Genomic DNA, 19327 nt, shown 5'->3' on the forward strand with positions numbered 1-19327 from the left:
CACTGAAATTGTTTATTTTAGTAACTTTTTTTTATTGTCCTTTATTGCTTGGTAAACATTCTGATTTTAGACATAAAAATATAGCTTTGTTTTCTTTCATTCCAACTTGAAATATTCACTGCCAGATGTTTTTGTTATGCTATTTTCATATTTGAATTTGTGTCTCAGTTGTAGTATGTGTATGAATGATTAGTCTTCAGGATGAGTATGTAGATCATATACTTTTGGACTTTTTCTTACCTGAGACTATGATGACGTTGTTTTTCTGTGTAGACAGCATGGCCGAGTACGCATACTACATAGATACTGCTCCCATCTTTTGGTAGTGTGTTTGGTTGCATATTGTTACTTACGGGCACTTGCCATCTTGCCTAGTTTTTCTTTATAAATAACTAGTTTCCTGTGCGAATGTATGTGTGCACATGCCCACATGGAAGAGCCTGAATGTCTATAGTATTTTTAAAATAACCACTTTGTTGTGATACAATTCATATACTAAAAACCTCACACTTTCAAAGTGCACAGTTCAGTGAATTTTAGTGCACTCACAAAGTTGTCTAACCGTCATCACTATCTGGTTTTAGAACATTTTTATCACTCCTGAGAGAAACCCAGTCCACAGCAGCGGTAGCCACTCTTCCCTCCTTCTTTCCCAAGCCCCTGGCAACCTTCTTTCTCTGTGGGTTTGTTTGCTGCTTTTCACGGTTCGTCGTGTTACAGCAGGCACAGTACTCCACCCCTCTTTACAGTGGAGTCAGCTAAGTGATATCTCATTGTGTGGGCACACTGCATTTTGCGGACCTTCCGCCAATGGACGGATGTTCGGGTTTACTTTTGGACTGTTGTTGATAATGCTGGACTCCTTTTGTCTTTTATACAAGGTATTTCCTTTTAATAGATTTAGGTTTCGATCTTCAACAGATTTCTTTCTATCATATATTTAACATCTATTTTATGTATTTTCTTTTCATTTTGTTATGATGTTGGCTACAACATTACTCGTGCATACATGGACAATTTTTAGGTCTATTATTCCTTTTGAATGTTTTATATCTATGACCAATATGAGATGCTTCTTCAGATGTGACTTACATAGAACTAGTTCGGTTCTATGTTTTCATCATTATATGTTTGGAATCTATTGTATTTAATTTTGTCATTATATTATTACTTTTTGGTTTCTGTTGCAGTTTTTTTTACAATTTTTACTTATTTTGCTCTCTTTTATTGTCTTCAGTGTTATCTCATCTTCCAACTTCAATTTTGTGGGGGTTTTTTTAGATTTCCTTTTCCCATTGATGCATACTACACAGCTATGTTAACTGACTAAACACTTTACTCATATTAAATATGTGTACTTAATGTACTGTTGACAGAGCATTTTTCTCTTGTCTCTCCTCACTATGCAAGTGGAAAACTGCCTTAACACAGGTGTCCGCTTCTCCTTTCTCTTTGTTTCCTTTCTTATAGATGATGACTTTGTCTCATCTGTGAGATTTGGACCCAGATGTATTAATAGCCTCATATTTACCTTGAGGTCTACCATCAAAAAGCGAGAGAAGTATAAAGAAAAACAGCTCTTTTTCATATTCATTTTACCCATATTTGTAGGGTTTATTGGGAAATTAATTGCCAACCTCTAATTTTCCTGGAATTATCAGAGATAGTTTGCTCATTCTTAGCCAAAATATTTAAGGTTACCTATATCCTTTACGGTTGTTCTAACTTTTAGGGCTTGATCTGTAAAATCAAAAGATTGATTTATATAGTGTTTATGGTTTCTAAGCTTTGAAATATATCTCTTTGGCATTTCTTTCTATTCCTAAAGTTCTTAAATAATTGTTCCCAGTCAATAATATATTTAAACATACAAAATACAGTTTATCCTTTATTAATTATGAAAATTTAAATTGTGCTGAAAACTATCATATATGAGGTCTGTCCAGAAGGTACCCAGCCATGTAATAAGAAAAATAGAGACATTTATTGGAGGAGATATAAGAAACATTGTACACAGGACGATGACATCTCAGTCCCCTTCAGAATAGGCACCTTGAGACCTCACACAGTTCTCCCAGTCACCATCAGCTGTCCCATTGTATTTTTCTGAATCTCACCAACGGTCTGAAATCTCTTCCCTTTCAAAGGTGATCTTAGTTTTGGGAAAAGCCAGAAGTCACAGGGTACCAAATCTGGTCTGTAGGGGGGCTGAGCCACCTGGGTGATTTGATGTTTTGCCAAAAACTCTGCATGAGACATGATGCATGAGTGGGCGAGTTGTGAGGAAGCTGCCAATCACCAGGTGCCCATAGCTGCCGCCTTCTGAATCATCGGAATAATGTCTGCTTAATGCGGAAATGTTCAAGCTTAATGCAAAATTTGATGCAGATTGAATGTGATGGCCCCACAGTACACATGCTCACTCAATGGCGTCTCCCTGCCCCACGGACTAGTACAGTGAAGTAAGTCATCATTGCTCACGCATGTGCATCCCAGTGCACTCTCCTTGACTGCCAGGTTACACTGATGTCGCACAAACCATTCTCGTTGTATTAACAATGGCTGGACTTTTTCCAGCCTCGTATACTTTTCATATAAAGTATAATATATATATATATATATATATATATATATATATATATATACACTTTCGTATTTACAGTACATATACATTTGTAGTGTATGTAATACAACTTAAGAAGTGTCTGCTTACCACGGAGCTGGAATAAGCCTTGACACTCCCCTGTGTTTCCCGGGGCACCGCAGGCTCCACCTCTGCCGACCTTCGTGCAGGATGGGCGGGGTTTACAGGGCTCCACACCACAATTTCAGCACCACAGTTTTCTTAGGGCTTTTGCAGGGTATGAATTCGTTGGTGTTTCCAGATTGTAGCTGCCCGAGCTCCTGGGTGGGGATATATAGGAAGTGAAAACAAATGAAAAACCTCTTCAAACCCAAGGAACTCGCCATTGGGTCATCCCTTGAGTTCCAAGGTTATGGCTTTTTACCTACTTCCTACCTTTCAGGGTGTTGTTCTAAATTTTTTCCATCTCATCCACTTTTCCTTCTACTAAATTCTTATTTATGTGGATCAGTATAAAAACGTGCTGTTCTTCCCAATTTAAAAATAAGCTCACCTCACTTTATCACACTTAGTCCTCCTGCTACTTTTTCTCTGTTTGTCGATAATACCATAAGTTATTTAGTTGATTTATACTCAGTCTTCCTCTTTATATCACAATAATAAAGTGGTTCATTAAAGCAGTATAAAAACTTATTTTCAAAATATGTATACTTGCACAAACCTGACACATTTTAAATTTTAATGTTTTATGTCCTGTACCCTATTTAGCTGAGAAGTTCAGAGTAAATCTGAGTGATATGGTACATGTTTTAAGTCCCAGGTAATTAATTATTCATTTGTAACACTCCTAAAAATATATGAGCGTTTTATTTAAATTGAAGGGAGAAATACATCATTTCCTGGTTAAGTGAAAGCTTGTGCAGTTCGCTTCTGGAAGAGTTTAAAAGGAAATTCCAAGCAGCTTTAAAGGGAAATATTCTCTGTAGAAGTCTAAACTTTCTTCAATTAATAATAATTCCCATTCACTAAGTGGTATTCTTATTAGTCGCCTGAATGTAGTAATACTCCTCATTTTGTTCTCGGCCAGGCTTATTTTTCTCAGCCCAGCCACCATTAGGTTTGGTCATTATCCTCCATGCTACCCATCATGTTGTTCTTGTGCCTCCCTCTCTATCAATTAAGAACAGAGAAATCAAGTATGGAGGCTCACCAGGGATTCGGTGGGACATGATTGTGGCAGAGGGGTAGCGTCCAGAAAGGCAGAAGAGTGTCCATGGGCCTGGGGCACTGCCGCTGTGGCCGGAGCCGCTCAAGTGTCCCAAGTCACCCAGACCCTGCCTCCTAAAGGCTCTCCACTCCCGACTTCTTAATGTTGTGTTTCAAGCTAGGAAAAGGAAAGATAATTATGCAGACAAGTCTTTGAAAATAGTTTCAAAGTGTTTCCTTTTTCTAGTGGTTATTTTTCCTTCATTCTGAGTAGATATCCTCTTTCCTCAATACTGTAGCCCTACCTCTGAGCCCTGCCCGCTGCCGCTGACTGGTGGGCAATCACTCCTCACTTTGCAACATTGTTTACTCGGCCCCGTGACACTAAGTACTGGTCTTATTCCTGTCTCATAGTTTTTCCTCCCCATCCGCAGCGGGCTCCTCCTGAGGATCTGGTGAGCTCACAGTGCTACCCCTCAGGGCTCAAGCCTGGGACCTCTTCTCTACCTACAGCAGGCGCTTTCTCGGCTCCAGGGATTTAAGATCCATCTGATATGCTGATAACTCACCAACTGTTACAGATTAGGCATGCTCTTGAACTCTATTCAGCATACCACTTGCATATTCAATTAGTAACTTAAAGTTAACATCCTTAAAACTAAACTCCTAATTATTCCCCAACTCCCATCAAATAAAATCTGTCCATCTCAGCAAATGCTGCTGTCATGCCTGGTCTTGGGTCAAAAAAAACCCCTTTACCTTTCTTCCAGATGCTCCACCCATTTATGCAGTTTGCCATACCTTCCAAACACATTCTGCGTGTGTCTGACGTCTTCTCATGACCCCCAGCTTCGGCTAGTACCCTCACCTCCATCCCCTCTTCTTAAAAGAATCATAGTTAAGGCTGGTTCTTTCTTTGAGATTTTTGTACATGTTCCCTCTGCCTCGGTTACATTTTTTTCTACTAAACTTCACAGTTTATTCTCTTATTATCTTTGATTTTTAAATGTTCCTTCTCAAAATTGCAACCATGCTTCTACCCCAATAGTGGTTTCCTTTTCACTAATTTGTTATTATCCAAAATACTTATCATCCCTTATATACTTAAGTCATGTATTAAGTTTTGATGTCCATCCAATAGAATATACTTTGCACGAGGACAGAAAGTTTTATCTTTTATTGTTGTATCTCCAGTGCCTAGAAGAACACAGGCCCGTTGAGCTCACCCCTGCATTTTCCGGCAGTCAGGGTGAAAATGGGAAATATGACTTATTGCATCATTCTCCTTGTCACATGTAAGGATGCCTATAAATTCTGAGAAAGACAAAGTGTTGCCTTTACACTAAATTACATAAGAAATACATAGGATGGATCTTGTAAAGTATGCAGGGAACAGCGTAAGGAATGAAGCCTTAGTACTTTTAACAATAAATCCAGTGATATTATTCCTGTCTTTAATTTTTATTGTAATAATGTTTAATTGCTGAAGGCATAACATGAAAGGTATATACCCAAAAAACAGAAGTCATCTCTGTTTAAAATAATTTGAAATATTTTTCTGTCAAGGTAGCAGTATATTTTTTTTTCTTTTTTAAATTCAGTGTATTGGGGTGACATTGGTTAATAAGATTATATAGGTTTCAAGTGTGTGTTTCTGTGATGCATCATCTGTATATTGCACTGAGCATCCACCACCAAGATTCAGTCTTTTTATTTTCTATTTTTAGCTTAAATCAATTTTTTATTGTATTATTTTCCCCATTACCATTTAATCCCTTTATACCCCCCTGTCCCTGCTCCCTGCCCCGCAATCACCAAAGGTGGCAGTGTACTCACGGGGAATACTCCGCCCTCCTGTAACAGGAGAGGCTGCACTTGAGGTTTAACATTCAGCTGTCTCACCCGGGTTTCAGCGTTGTACGTGGTCAAAATTGAACATGAATTGTTTGCCCCTGTATTCTTTTTTAATCACTTGTAAATGGCAGTCATTTCTGTAGAATGATGTTTACCATAGAGTCATTTTTAAAAATACACTTTATTGACTATGCTATTACAGTTGTCCCATTTCCTCCCTTCACTCCCCTCCCCTCTGCACACCCCTTCCCACCCACAGTCCCCACCTTTAGTTCATGTCCGTGTGTCGTAAGTTCTTCAGCTTCTACATTTCCCATACTATTCTTGCCCTCCCCCGTCTATTTTCTACCTACCATCTATGCTGCTTATTCTCCGTACCTTTTCCCCCTCTCTCCTCCTCCCACTCCCCTGTTGCTAACCCTCCATGTGATCTCCATTTCTGTGGTTCTGTTCCTGTTCTAGTTGTTTGCTTAGTTTGCTTTTGTTTTTGCTTTAGGTGTGGTTGTTCATAATTGTGAGTTTGCTGTCATTTTACTGTTCATATTTTTTAATCTTCTTTTTACCACAGAGTCACTTTAGAATTGCTAAAAGTAAAAAGTATCACTGTAATAAAGGAACAAGTAAATTTATTGTAGCACATGATGAAATATGTTAGCTATTAAAATTCATGTGTTGGAAGAATTTTTATTTTATTAAGACATTGAAATGTCTACCTATCTGTCATTCTATTTACAACATTTTAACTGGAATAAAATGCACCAAAATGTTTTGTATTTTTCTCTAGTTATAAGATTATGGATCACCTTTTTCTTATATTCTTACTTCTATGGAGTTTCCAGAATGCCTACAGTGTTTGTAGAATTTTTATCATGAGAACAGTAATAATAAATATGATTTTTAAAGAATTAGGACTTCTTCCATACCTCTATTTTGCTTTTCGTAGCTTCATGCCAATGATTTGTAATTCGCTAGTCTGACTTAGGCTACTAATAATTAACACTAATCATCTTCGATGCTGGTATACGGTATGTTTTCGCATAACTTGGTTTATCAAGCAGTTTTTAAATGACATGTCAGGATTGTGTTTTCCCCCCCGCAGACAGCCTGTTGATCGACTACCAGTTTACCTTCAGCTTGCTGCAGGAAGATGACCGCCACCACACTGCCATAAACTTCATAGCAAACCCAGAACAGGTGGGGAGATCATTTAACTTTCCTCAAACGATTCTGTGTATAGCAAGGGACACAACGTATTTTCATCTTGTTTGATTGCAAGTTTACCTCTTAGAATTATCGCACTTATTTTCCTGGTCCATAACTGCCGTTAGGTGTCCACACCATGCTTGTTCTCTCAGGGCTCTGGGCCAGGTGAGGCAGACACAAGTCCTGGGGGTTGTGCCAGGAAAGGTCAAGGATGTTGGATATATGGCACGTTCTTTTCTTTCCCTTGGGGGGAAATTCCAGGCCCAGGTGACTGTGCTGATGCTGCACCGTGCTGGCTGGGGGAGGGGTTCTTGTGGGGCTAACAGCTCCTCTTACCCATTATAACACGGTAGGTTTCGATTTTGCATTCATCGTTGGTACTGCCGCTTCTTAACTGGACCTTGGTGCTCTCATGAAGGCATTTTGGCCCCTATATCATTGGTGCTTTTGTAGGGGGGTGAGGGCTTGGACATCCTGCCCTGTCATCTTGCCCATGGCGCTCTCTCTGATTCTGGTGTGGTCTTATTACATAGTAGCCTATCTTATTAAACCCGTATTATGTATTTGAATAGTTTTTGAAATAGGTGAAACCTCAAAATATTGCCTGACATTTGCTAGCTTTTCTCTAAAATATTTTATAAGGCTTCTTAACAAGTTATATGATTTCTTAGATTTTCCTTTTCTAGTAAAATAGGATCCCTCCTTCCAAAAAAAAAAAAAAAAATAGAATGGTTAGTTACTGTGACTCCTTGTCCTTTAGAGTTTAAGGAATGCCTTTATGCTTGGGAATATATTTAAAGTTTTAACTTTTCAGTAAGGATTTTTAAAGATGTTTCTTCAAAGTATGATCCTATCTTCACCAGTGTGTTTTTTTGACATATTAATGATATGTCAGAAACTACATTTATCAGTATGATAAGAGAGTTTTTATCAGTGTGTGGTAATTGCCATAGACTTCTCTTCTGTGGAAATATACACATAAAATAAAATTTATCATCCTAACCACTTTTAAGTAAAATTTCACGGCATTAAGTACACTTACAGTGTTATGCAGCCATTACTGCTATCCATTACCAAAATTTTTCATTATTTCAAGTAGAATCTCTGTATCCATTAAGCAATGGCTCACAATTGCTCCCCTCCCTCCAGCCTCTGGTAACCTTCATTTGACATTCTGTGTCTATGAATTTGTGTATTCTGGGTGTATGTGTAATCACACAGTGTTTGTCTTTCTGTGTCTGGCTAATGTCACTGAGCCTACTGTTTCCCAAGCTGACCCATGTTGTAGTATATGTGAGAATTTTATTCTTTACCACTGGCTTCTTGAATGTTTAGTAGCAATTTCCAAACTTGTAGAGTTCTTTCAGGATAGAAGAGTTAATCTAACTTAAAATGTAGGTGTGAAAAGAATAATCCTTTCCAGGATTATCCATGGCGTCCTACACATAGGTCCGGATTGGCGATAATTCTGGTTTGCTTGCCTCTTGACCGTCCTCTCCTGCTTCAATTTTCAGCATCCCTGGGGACTTCCATGTGTCCTGACTTCCATTTGTACTTTCTACTCCTTTGTCCAGTGGAAGCCAATAACCTGGACTACGTTATTTTTTAAAATTATTTTATTGTTGTTCAATTACAGGTGTCCGCATGTTCTCCCCACCCCCTCCAAACCCACCTCTCTCCCTTGCCAAGGGGGAGGGCGGAAGCCATGGACGACGTTATTTGAAAGGATGCTTAACTACCATGACAGTATGCCAGGAAGGATGCTTATAACATTATTATATATAATTTATAATTATATAATTACCACTTATAGTTAAAGGCTTATGCAACTTGGAAACAATTCTGAAATTAATGTGGATTATTGATCAGGGCTTCCTACTTATCCCACAAAAACAGATGACAAAAACTAGGTGACTTAATTATTTATGCATTTTTTGCATTTTGACAAAGCATTTAATTTACATCAATTACGTATCACTTCTAGCCAATGCTTTCATGTCAACAATGTCTGGAATACTTTCCTATTAACATGATTTTGTCTAACTAATTTACATGTAACCAACAATGTTCTAAATGAGTAATTTTGTCACTTACTACGGTAATCGCAGTATCACTTCTTTCAGTCCAGCGTTTTTTTCTTGACCTGAAATGCACTTTATAGGGCTTCAGTTATGGTACATGTATTTCAGTAATGCCGGCACTTGGAATTGGTAGAGGATAAACTAATCATTTGAGAAGAGTTTTTAAAAAATATTTTATTTATTTGTTTTTAGACAGAGGGAAAGGGAGGGAGAAAGAGAAGGAGAGAGCCATCAATATGTGGTTGCCTCTCGCGTGCCCCCTCCTGGGGACCTGGCCCATAACCCAGGCATGTGCCCTGGCTGGGAATCGAACCAGTGAGTCTTTTGTTCTCGGGCTGGCGCTCAATCCACTGAGCCACACAAGCCAGGGCTCAAGAAGAGCTTTATAATTTTCTATATCAATTGGAATTTTTTTGACTTTTTAGCAGCAAGTAGCGGTTATTTTCGTAATTTCCTCACCCCAAACAATTATGAAGATGGGTGTTCAAGATAAAAATGATGATTTAAGCTTTCTTAGGGGTTCACCTTTTCAACTATGTTTTGTTTTTCTTAAAATTAAACCATTTTATGAAATACCTCATTAATAATAAGCAGCCAACTGCTTCTCAGACATTGGCAAATATTCCCTCTCTCTGAGTCCCCTGGGAAAGAGGAAGATGAAGAAAGAGAAGAAGGCATCCGTTGTCACCAGACCTAAGAATATCAACAGTGCTGCCATTATCAGCACTGTCGCCAGAAACAGTGCTGTTTTTTGAGAATTGACCTTATTTGATATTCCCAAGAAACTTTTTTTTTTAAGTATGTGTCTTTTTTTTAAAGTTTTTTTTTTTTATTTGTTTATTTTTTAGAGGGGAAGGGAGGGAGATAGACAGAGAGAGAGAGAAACACCAATGTGCGGTTGCTGGGGGTTATGGCCTGCAACCCAGGCATGTACCCTGGCTGGGAATCGAACCTGGGACACTTTGGTTCCCAGTCTGCGCTCAATCCACTGAGCTACGCCAGCCAGGGCTCAAGAAACTCTTTAGAGAGTTCATCATATCCTCATTTTAGAGATGGGGAAACCGATTTCTCAGGAAGGACAACTCGCTTTCCCTAAATCAGTCAACACGTATGTGAAAGAACTCATTTGAACCCAAGACTGTCTGACTTAACAGTGCATACTCTGCATTAATTCATTTCACTGCCTCACGAACATGATTTAATGAATATGGAGCAATATGGAAACCAATGAATAATTGGTTTTCAGGTCTGGTTAGTTCATTATGATGACATAAGCCAATATTTGTTACCAGAGATTTTTCTTCTTTTCATTTCTGGGTTTTCCTTAATGTAACATGATGGTGAAACAGGTGTTTTTTACCACACTCAGCCCTGCACCCCATCACGTTTTGAGCTGACCTGTCTGCCTGCGGACATAAAAGCATTTTGCGTTTATTGCTAGGGTCATTTAGTGGCATTATCCTGAATCAGTGTCAACTGACACTGTCAACTGCTTTCACTCATATCAAAGAAGTAGCAAGGTTTCACCAAGTTGGACAGTTTTGTGGTACATATTGTGGAAGGTATCTGAACAGCTTATCAATAGAACTGAATGTGTTAACTTCCTTCTTACAGTCATGGCCACTTATGACTCTGGGGGATAATGCAGAATCCTTCTGAAATACTATATATATTTAAACTCCCAGGCTTTATTTTCTTTGATTAGTTCGAATACTCAAATACTATCTGTGCAGCATTAATGAGCAGTACCCTGAAAAATCTGTATGGCATTCAATCTTATTATCATGCATTTAATTTTGCATGTTCTTGGGAGGTGACCAATCTTGTTGAACATGTATTTTCTTCCTGGAAACTATGAAGAGAATGCTCTGTGGTAGTTGTGGAACATTATTAGTAGCTCTTCATACAGGCCCAGCTATCCTCCTATCTATGGTGATCATTTAAGAGTAGATATTATTTTGAGATTAAAAAATGGATCTTAATGTATCTTTAAAGTGGGATGACTGTCACACATCCAGCAGCCTTCACCTGTTATGGGGCTCCTTGCTCCTGCTCTTCGTCATCAAGAAAGGGCACCAGATTTCAGTAATGCCCTCTTATGACCATTACATTAGAAATAGGGAGCTTAATTGCTTACAGACATTTTCTCTGAGTCAATCGGAAAATTGGAGATGTACTTTCTATTGGCTTACCTGTTTTATCTAATTTAGAAGGAAGTAGTAGTATTAAGGAAGTTACTTACACATTTTCTAGCAGCCAGGTCTCGCCTATGAGTACAGCTTTTAGTACGAGTCATTGCGTGTTTTAAAAGCAGCGCAACACACTCAGTGGACGAAGCTAAGCTCGTCCAACGTGACCATCCTCCCGTGTGTTTTTGCAGAACTAAATAGTTATTATCATATGAACTTTCTGTTCCTCGTCTCTTGGAATGAGATAATAACAAAAACATTTAAAGAAATCTCTCAGACATTTGTTTCTGGTGAGCGACAGGAAGAGAACGGGTTGCCTGGCAGACTCCCCGGCGCTCCTCTGCACAGACGTTTAAACGACATGGTCTCCTTTTCCTTCCCCGAGCAGTTTCATCATTGTTACCGGAATGTTTTCATGTACACAGTTTAAGCATTTTTTTAGCTAGAAAAAGTGTGTGTAATACTAGAATATGCACCTAACAAAAAGCCTTTCGACAAAATAATATTTTATTGCTGTAAAAGTTTTGAACGCATCCAAACTTGTATCATTTAAATATTAACTACAGATCAGTGAAGAAAATTAAAATACGGATATTGAATTATAGCAGCCTCTGGCTGACATACAGAAGGTCAGATTTTAGCAGAGAAGATAAATGGGGATCTTAAATCTACTTTGGAATCGATCACCTATCTATAGTATTTAAAAGAGTATAATTGGCATCTACACTTAGTTGAATGTTGTCATTATAAATGTACAGAATTTGACAAATATAGCATGGACATAATGAAAACATTAATCATATCTATGTAGTATAATTCAGTTTTTTAACCTTCATATTTTTTTTCTTGGTAGTCAAACAAAAATTTGGATATTTCGATTAATGCATCAAACAACTTTAATCTCAACATTACATGGTCGGTTGGTTCAACAGGTAAGAGAATTTTGTTGCCGTGTGTCTTTCATGTCAGTTTCTAAGGTGTTCTGAGATGACCTTTTACTATTAATTTAAATAATTGAAATGAAAAAATATGATGTGCCTGGCATTGTATCGTTTCAGATAAAAATAATAAGTAGCATTATTAATGCAGCTTTACTACTTCGTTAGCTTTGTCTTTTATTAAAAATTGATGGGGAACAAATATGGTACATGACAATTTTTTTAAAATGGCAGTGCCATGAATTGCTATGATTTTAATTAAGATAGATTACATTTCAAATAACTAAAAATATCAATGATTTGATTCACTATTGAAACCGTAAATTTAATTATTAACCTCATATTGCTATAAAACAATGAAATTCTCCTGTGAATGCTGATGAATTAACAACTTATCTGTTACTTTCCAATTTAGAAATCTGTCCCCCCTCTATCTGTGTCAGCTTTGGTGCCGCCAGAGAGTGAAGAACAAAACCTATACTTAGTGTGCCTTCCATAATCAGCTTCATAAATTAAACTGCTGACTTTTTAAAAAACATAACTAAGAAGAAGTACAAATCTACATGTTAGATTATGAAAAACTATGTTCATTTTTTAAATATATTTACATATTAGGAAATTCTATTGCTTTCTATTTTCTATGTCAAAGATACGCTGTTGCATAAAAGTACTGGAAACTTTTTTTAAAGAAGTATTCTTTATTTGATTTTCTGAAAATTAAGTCATTATTTAAATATGTAGGATCATGGAAAGGGTTCAGGAGTGATTAGGTCTTTGACATTCCATCACTTATAAAACATGCATAAAAATGAGAAATTCAGGCAAACATATGGACATTTTGTTACGTTGTTCAAACGTGTGGTAGAGTCTTGGTACTGTGAATTACATTAATTAATGATTCATGATCACTTGCATTGTTAATTGGAAGATTACTTCTGTGCAATAAACCAACTCTACAAGTTTTAAGATTTTTCAATAAAAATATATAAAACTCTGTAATCACGTTAGAACACTGATTTTAGTATGCAAGAAATTACTTGTAACCCAGATACCCAGAACCAAATGTCAGAAATTTTTATTTATCAGCTTGTGAGATGCAGGTCAGGAAAAAAATCTGCATTTTTAAAAAGCATCCACAGCAATTTTGGAATAATGATCAGTTAGAAATTAATTCAGGTGTTCAGTGTATAATTTTCATAATTTTATTTTTTGTTAAGTGGAGGGCTTGGTGAGATTGTTGGAAATGCTTTGTTTCATTTGGTTAATTTCATTAAATATTTATTGAGGACCCGATATTTGTTGAACTGATTGAGCATTTAGCTCGTGTTTTAAATTATAGCCTCCTTACAATTTACTCAAATTAATGGTATTTCAGTTTGTGGTAAGACAAAGAAATTGATTTTCCCCCCATTTTTTAATTTGATTGAGACATGCAAAATATGGCCTGATTTATTTTGAAATGCTCCGTGGAGAAGTAGGTAGAAGGAACTGAGTTTCCGGGGCCACATCCACCCGAGTTCCAAAGAGGAGTTTCCCGTGCAGTAGCTGTGTGCTGGGGGCACGTGCTTGCATCTTTTCGAGACTCACGTTCCAGTTTGAAAACTTGAAATGGAACTTGGAACTCCTCTGGAATAAAATTGTCATTAGAAAAGAATAAAAGTCTCTAAGCTAGTGTCTAGAACATGGTACTTGATCAGTAGTATGATTTTGAAAAATAATTTTTATCCTAAATCTGTTTCATTATATTGAGGACAAATCTTGTTTTTCTCCTTCGTTGCTCTAAGTTGTAAGCATGAGTTTATTTTAATAATTATGTTCTTATACATAGTTGTAAAAAGAAGTATCATATATATTCTTAAGTTCATAAAGATCTGTTTCCTCCTATGAATTATTTAATTTTGTGATTGTTATTTACCTTTCAGCCGGAACAATATCTGGGGAGGAAACACCCATAGTTTCCAAGACTAATATAAAGGAATACAGAGATAGTTTTTCCTATGAAAAATTTAACTTTAGAAGCAATCCTAACATCACATTCTATGTGTACGTCAGTAACTTTTCCTGGCCCGTTAAAATACAGGTAGGTGTTAAAATAGTATTAAATCTAGTGACTATTTTGAGTATTTTCATTAGAAAAAGAATGTGGTTTCTTTCAGAGTGATGATACAGTTGGATTTCTGTTTTTAATAATATGATAAAAGGGCACACGAATGTTTGTGATGATTAATATCTTCATAAAAATTCATAAAATAATATTGCATCAACCAAAGAGTATAATTTTTAATGACACTATATTCTAAAAATATTAGACTTAAAATAACTAGATTTTGGGGTTTTCTGATTGTGTACTTTAACTGAGGGTTAAATGGATATTCTTTTCCTACAATACCACTTGAAAGTATTTGCTATGTTTAGTAATCTCGTTTTTGTTTTATTATATACTGAAGGCAATTTAAATGTTCATTAAGAATTAAGCATTAGCAGCCCTTAACAGTTAGTTTTTCCAGACCCACTGCCTGTTACTGCTGACATCTTCATCTCTGCTTTATCTCTGCTCTTCGTCATACGTTTCTTTTTTTTGTTGTGTTTAGTGATAGGCTGCTAAGACTTCCGATTTATTACTAGGACATATTTAGGATGTTCTTCTAGCTTGAAATGTCCAAGGCTTGAGTTCTTAACTTATGCTTTTTATGAGCGGAATGTCTACATTTTGTAACTTGGGGATTTGTTCATTTATTCATTCTCTGATGACTGTTTCATTTGAATTGATTCCAGTTAGTTGGTTGAGTAGCATGTGCCAAGCCCTGTGCTGGGTCGGCCCATTTCAAAATCTTTTAAAAATTTACAGGCCATTCCTCTTTCTTTTATATTAACAAATGACAACCTAAGATCTGTGACTACAGATGTTTGCATGTTTTATTTATATTTATGCCCCTGTGATTTGTGGATAGAGTGATTTTTAAAAATCATGATTTACTGAAAAAATCTATAGAGCTTATTAAATAGGAAATAAAATGTATACAGTTGTTATATATTTAATAGTTTCCTGCCCCTTCTTTCTTGGTTATCTCATTGTATTTTATGTTTAAGAAAATTACATAGTTACTTTAGAATGCTTATGAATATTTAATGGTTAGAAATTAACTTTCTAAATTGGATTTTCTTTTGGGAACATACTAGTAATATGTTCTGGATGCCAAACCAGAATTTGTGTAATAAAGTTGAAATATTCCTCTCTCCCAGAGTAATAAAGTGTGGAAAACAACTTGGATGGTCAAGATAGATAGTGCTCAATTTCTACTCTTTGATTAAAATCATTGTATTAGTCATGAGAAATATTTTCACTAAGGTACTCATAGATGACTGTGGGTGTTTCTTTATAGAACTACACTAATCTTTCGATTATCAAAAATAAAACAGTAGAATTATTTCAACTGAGATTTATTTTCTGATAGAATTGACTTACATTCATTGATTTTTGAATGTTTAACGAACCCTGCTAATTCAAGAGTAAGTTCCGCTTGGTCATATGTATTATTGGTTTTGATTTCTTAATATTTGTGTTAAGAAATTTTATACCTGTATAACTGAGGAATATTAGTCAGTAGTTTTCTGTTGTAACCCTGTTGGATTTGGTATTGCGGTACCGTTGGCCTTACAAAGTGAGTTGGGCAGTAGTCCTTTCTCTGTCATTTTCTGAAAGAATTAGTGTAGACTCTATATTACTTTTCTATAAACTTCCTTAAATTATTTTAGTGGTGACTTTCTGGTTTATCATAGACATGTTAAACTCATGGTCTACCTTCAAGTAGTATCACATCGCTCATTTTTCGAACACTAACCTTAAGACAGTAAGTATGCTTTTGTTTCCCTCCAGTCTTTACGCCGTAGTTGAATATATTTTAGTGCTTTATATATTATAAAGTCCATACCACACTTGCTGCTTTGACATGGTCAACTGTATTTAAAGATATTAAAAATAGTTACTCTCTTTGTAGATCTAGATTTCTGTCAAGTGTCATTTTCCCACTGCCTAGAGGACACCCTTTGGCACTAGTGCAGAGCTGCAGGCTCTGAATTGCATCAGCCCCGTATTTCTGAAAAGGTCTTTATTTCACTCTTTTGGGGGGATTAAGGAATTCTAAACTGTAGCTTTTTAAAATTGTTTTAAAGATGTTTCTTCACTTTTAGTTTGCATTATCTCTAATGAGGTATCTGCTCTTAACCTCGTTTTTCCTTTGTATATAATAGGTCTTTTTTCCCTTTTCACATTAAAATTTTTTCTCTTTATTATTGATTTTGGCCAATTTGATTATGGTGTGCATAGGTGTGGTTTTCCTTATTTTTTGTGTGCATGAGTTCTATTACTTCATAAATTCATAAAATTATCATTTGAACCAAATTTGGAAAACTTTTAGCCAATATGTCTCAAAATTTTTTCTCCTCTCTGCTCCTTTAGGAATTCCAACTGTATGTATATTAGACTGCTTGAAATTGTTCCTTAGCTTACTAATGCTCTGTTCTCATTTTTAATTTATTATTTTTTTCTCTGTGTCTTCATTTTGCATATTTGTTCTATATCTTCAATTTCATTAACCCTTTCTTACTAGTGTTTAATCTGATAATAATCTCATCCGGTGTATTTTTCAACTCATACATTATATTTTTTTATCTCTAGAATGTTGATTAGTTTTTAAAAATATCTTCTTTATCTACTTAATGTGCTCCATCTTTTATCTGCCTTCTTGAACATATGTATTCCAGTTATTGTAGCTCAATGCCCTTGTCTATAAAATTCTGTCATCTGTGTAATTTCTGAGTTTCCTATTGTTTTATGTTGTTCTTTACGAATTATATTTTGATCAGAAGCCCAACATGCAGAATTTCCCCTTTTTGGGTGTCAGGTAGTCACTAATATTGATAAATAATTTTTAGCTTTGTTCTGGGATGGAGTTAATTTACTTGGAAACATTTGGACCTTTTCAAGGCTTACATTTGAGGGGCGATCATTTCTCCCCTGGGCACGGCCTTCTTGGTGCTGTGTGCCATTGAATCATGAGGTTTTGCGCTCTGACTGGTGGGACTGTAAACTCTTCCCAGATCCAAGTGAGTTCTGAGAATTTTTCTCTCTGCTCCTTTGTGATCATTCTTTCCCCAGCCTCAGGTAGTATCTCGACCAGTAAGGAATATTCACCTGAAGGTCAAGGGGACCCTTAGCAAAGCTCTGGAGCATGCGGGGAAGTCCCCTCTTCTCCAGTACACTGTCCTGCAACCGCCAGCCACCTCAGCCCACCACATTCCCCGCTGCCCCTCCACAAGTCAGCACATTTCTGAAATGCACCTGTGTTGACTGCCCTTTTGGTGCCGCCTCAAAACCACAATAATCCGAGGGATTGAAAGGCACACCTACCCCCACCCCGCCCCGCTCAGGAATGATTATCCTGCATTGCTTGAGCCAGTGTCTGAAAACAGATGTTTTCAGATACTTTCTCTGTTTCAGGGGTTGTTTAAACACGAGGCTCAATCCATTCCCTGTTATTCCATTTTGGGAGGAGATAGAAATTTTCCACATAACATTGAGTCTAGATAGTAGATAGAACAATTGTGTTAGCCATAAGTTTCTTCAACAACGGAGGGGACTGCTACTGTATATATTTGTTTCATGTTCACTAGTAAATTGTTTAATTTAGTGTCTTAGATTTATGCTTCCAAGTACTTTTCAGATAAATGGTAATTAGGTTGCAGATACATTTCTATACATTTTTGATTTCATAAAGACATTCTACTGCAGATTCCAACAAGCTGCAAGTTATGAGAAAATTTATAATCCATAAATGAAATTGTTCATAAATAATTGCAAAACTACACTCTATGGAAGCAGTTATCTTAAAAAGTGGCTGAAATAAAAAAGTATAAAAAAACCCTAATTCCTACTGAAAAAGATCTATCACACCATGAAATACCAAAAATACTCTTTTCAAAAATAAATATCACTGTTTTCTTTTCCCAAAATTTTATCAATGAACTTCTAACAAGCAAAAATAGTGTTTGTGATCAAAATTAACATTTAAATTTCATGACCATGTTTACTTAATTTATTTTTATACTCACTTCAATACCGTTGCTACACAGGAGAGACCTTTGTGTATATAGCTGCAAGAAACTGCTTCAGGTTATTTCAGCCTTTCAAATTGTAATTTAATTTTTTCAATATGCTGCAGTATAAAATATGGATGAAGATTTAAATATTTAATTATTTGTTTACATAAAAAATCTTTGTATCATATCCTTTTTGTTAGCAAGACATTTCACATAAATTTCACTTCAGTTACTGTCAATAGTATTGTCATACTTAATTTTCTTCATCACAGTTCTTTTGAGCGCTGTTGGTTGGGGCGTTTCCATGATATGCTTGAAGAGATTGAAGAGATCAATTTAGAAAGTATCACTTGAATAAGGACAAGTTTTTCTTTGATATGTGAGAAAATAGAAGTTTTCATTTGTCTTGATCCAATTTCTGTGTAATGTTACTTGTGAGATACAACATTCTAGCATGATAATAGATCTTTGTCGATTTCTACAAATACTGACCAAAATAAAAAATTACAGTAATGGTATTTTTGTATTTCATCAATCGAATGTTAATACAAAGTAGCACTTTCTTTCTGCAGAAATGGCATAAATTTAACATGTATGAGGTCTCTCCAAAAGGAATCCAGCCAGATAATATGAAAATTAGAGACAGGTATTGAAGAAGATACAAGAAACATTGTACATAGGACAATAACACCTCAGTCCCCTTCAAAGTAGGCACCTTGGGACCTCACACAGTTCAAATCGCCATCAGCTTCCCCATCCTATTTTCCTGAATCTCACTGATGCTCTGAAATCTCTTCCCTTTCGAAGGTGATTTTAGTTTTGGGAAAAGCCAGAATTCACAGGGTGCCAAATCTGGGCTGTAGGGGGGCTGAGTCACCTGGGTGATTTGACATTGTACCAAAAAGCTCTGCATGAGATGTGATGCATGAGTGGGCACATTGTGGTGATGAGGCTGCCAAATCACCAGTTGCCCATACCTCCAGCCAAATAGTTTCCACAGAGGACTATTCAAGCCTAACACAAGCAGATCAGTTGCTCTGCTCGCGCAGTTATTGTGAATGTGATGGCTACATGGTACACGTGCTCACTCAATGGCATCTGCCATCCCCCCCTGACTAGTACAGTAAAGTCATCATGGTGCACACAGGCTCATCCCAGCCCACTCTCCTTGGC

General features: G+C 36.5%; 1 protein-coding gene across 4 annotated transcripts in view; it reads left to right on the top strand.

Annotated features, from left to right (window-relative positions):
* ATRNL1 (attractin like 1) overlaps positions 1-19327 on the top strand; it is a 512339-nt gene that overhangs the window by 169865 nt on the left and 323147 nt on the right. For all 4 annotated transcript variants that reach the window (XM_036027363.1, XM_028513523.2, XM_036027364.1 and 1 more), the window contains exons 22-24: positions 6744-6838; positions 11971-12049; positions 13978-14135. In XM_036027363.1, coding sequence (XP_035883256.1) covers positions 6744-6838; positions 11971-12049; positions 13978-14135 — 332 coding nt within the window. The remainder of the gene's footprint in view (positions 1-6743; positions 6839-11970; positions 12050-13977; positions 14136-19327) is intronic.

Source organism: Phyllostomus discolor, chromosome 5 (assembly GCF_004126475.2).
Source record: "Phyllostomus discolor isolate MPI-MPIP mPhyDis1 chromosome 5, mPhyDis1.pri.v3, whole genome shotgun sequence".
Classification (NCBI taxonomy): domain Eukaryota; kingdom Metazoa; phylum Chordata; class Mammalia; order Chiroptera; family Phyllostomidae; genus Phyllostomus; species Phyllostomus discolor.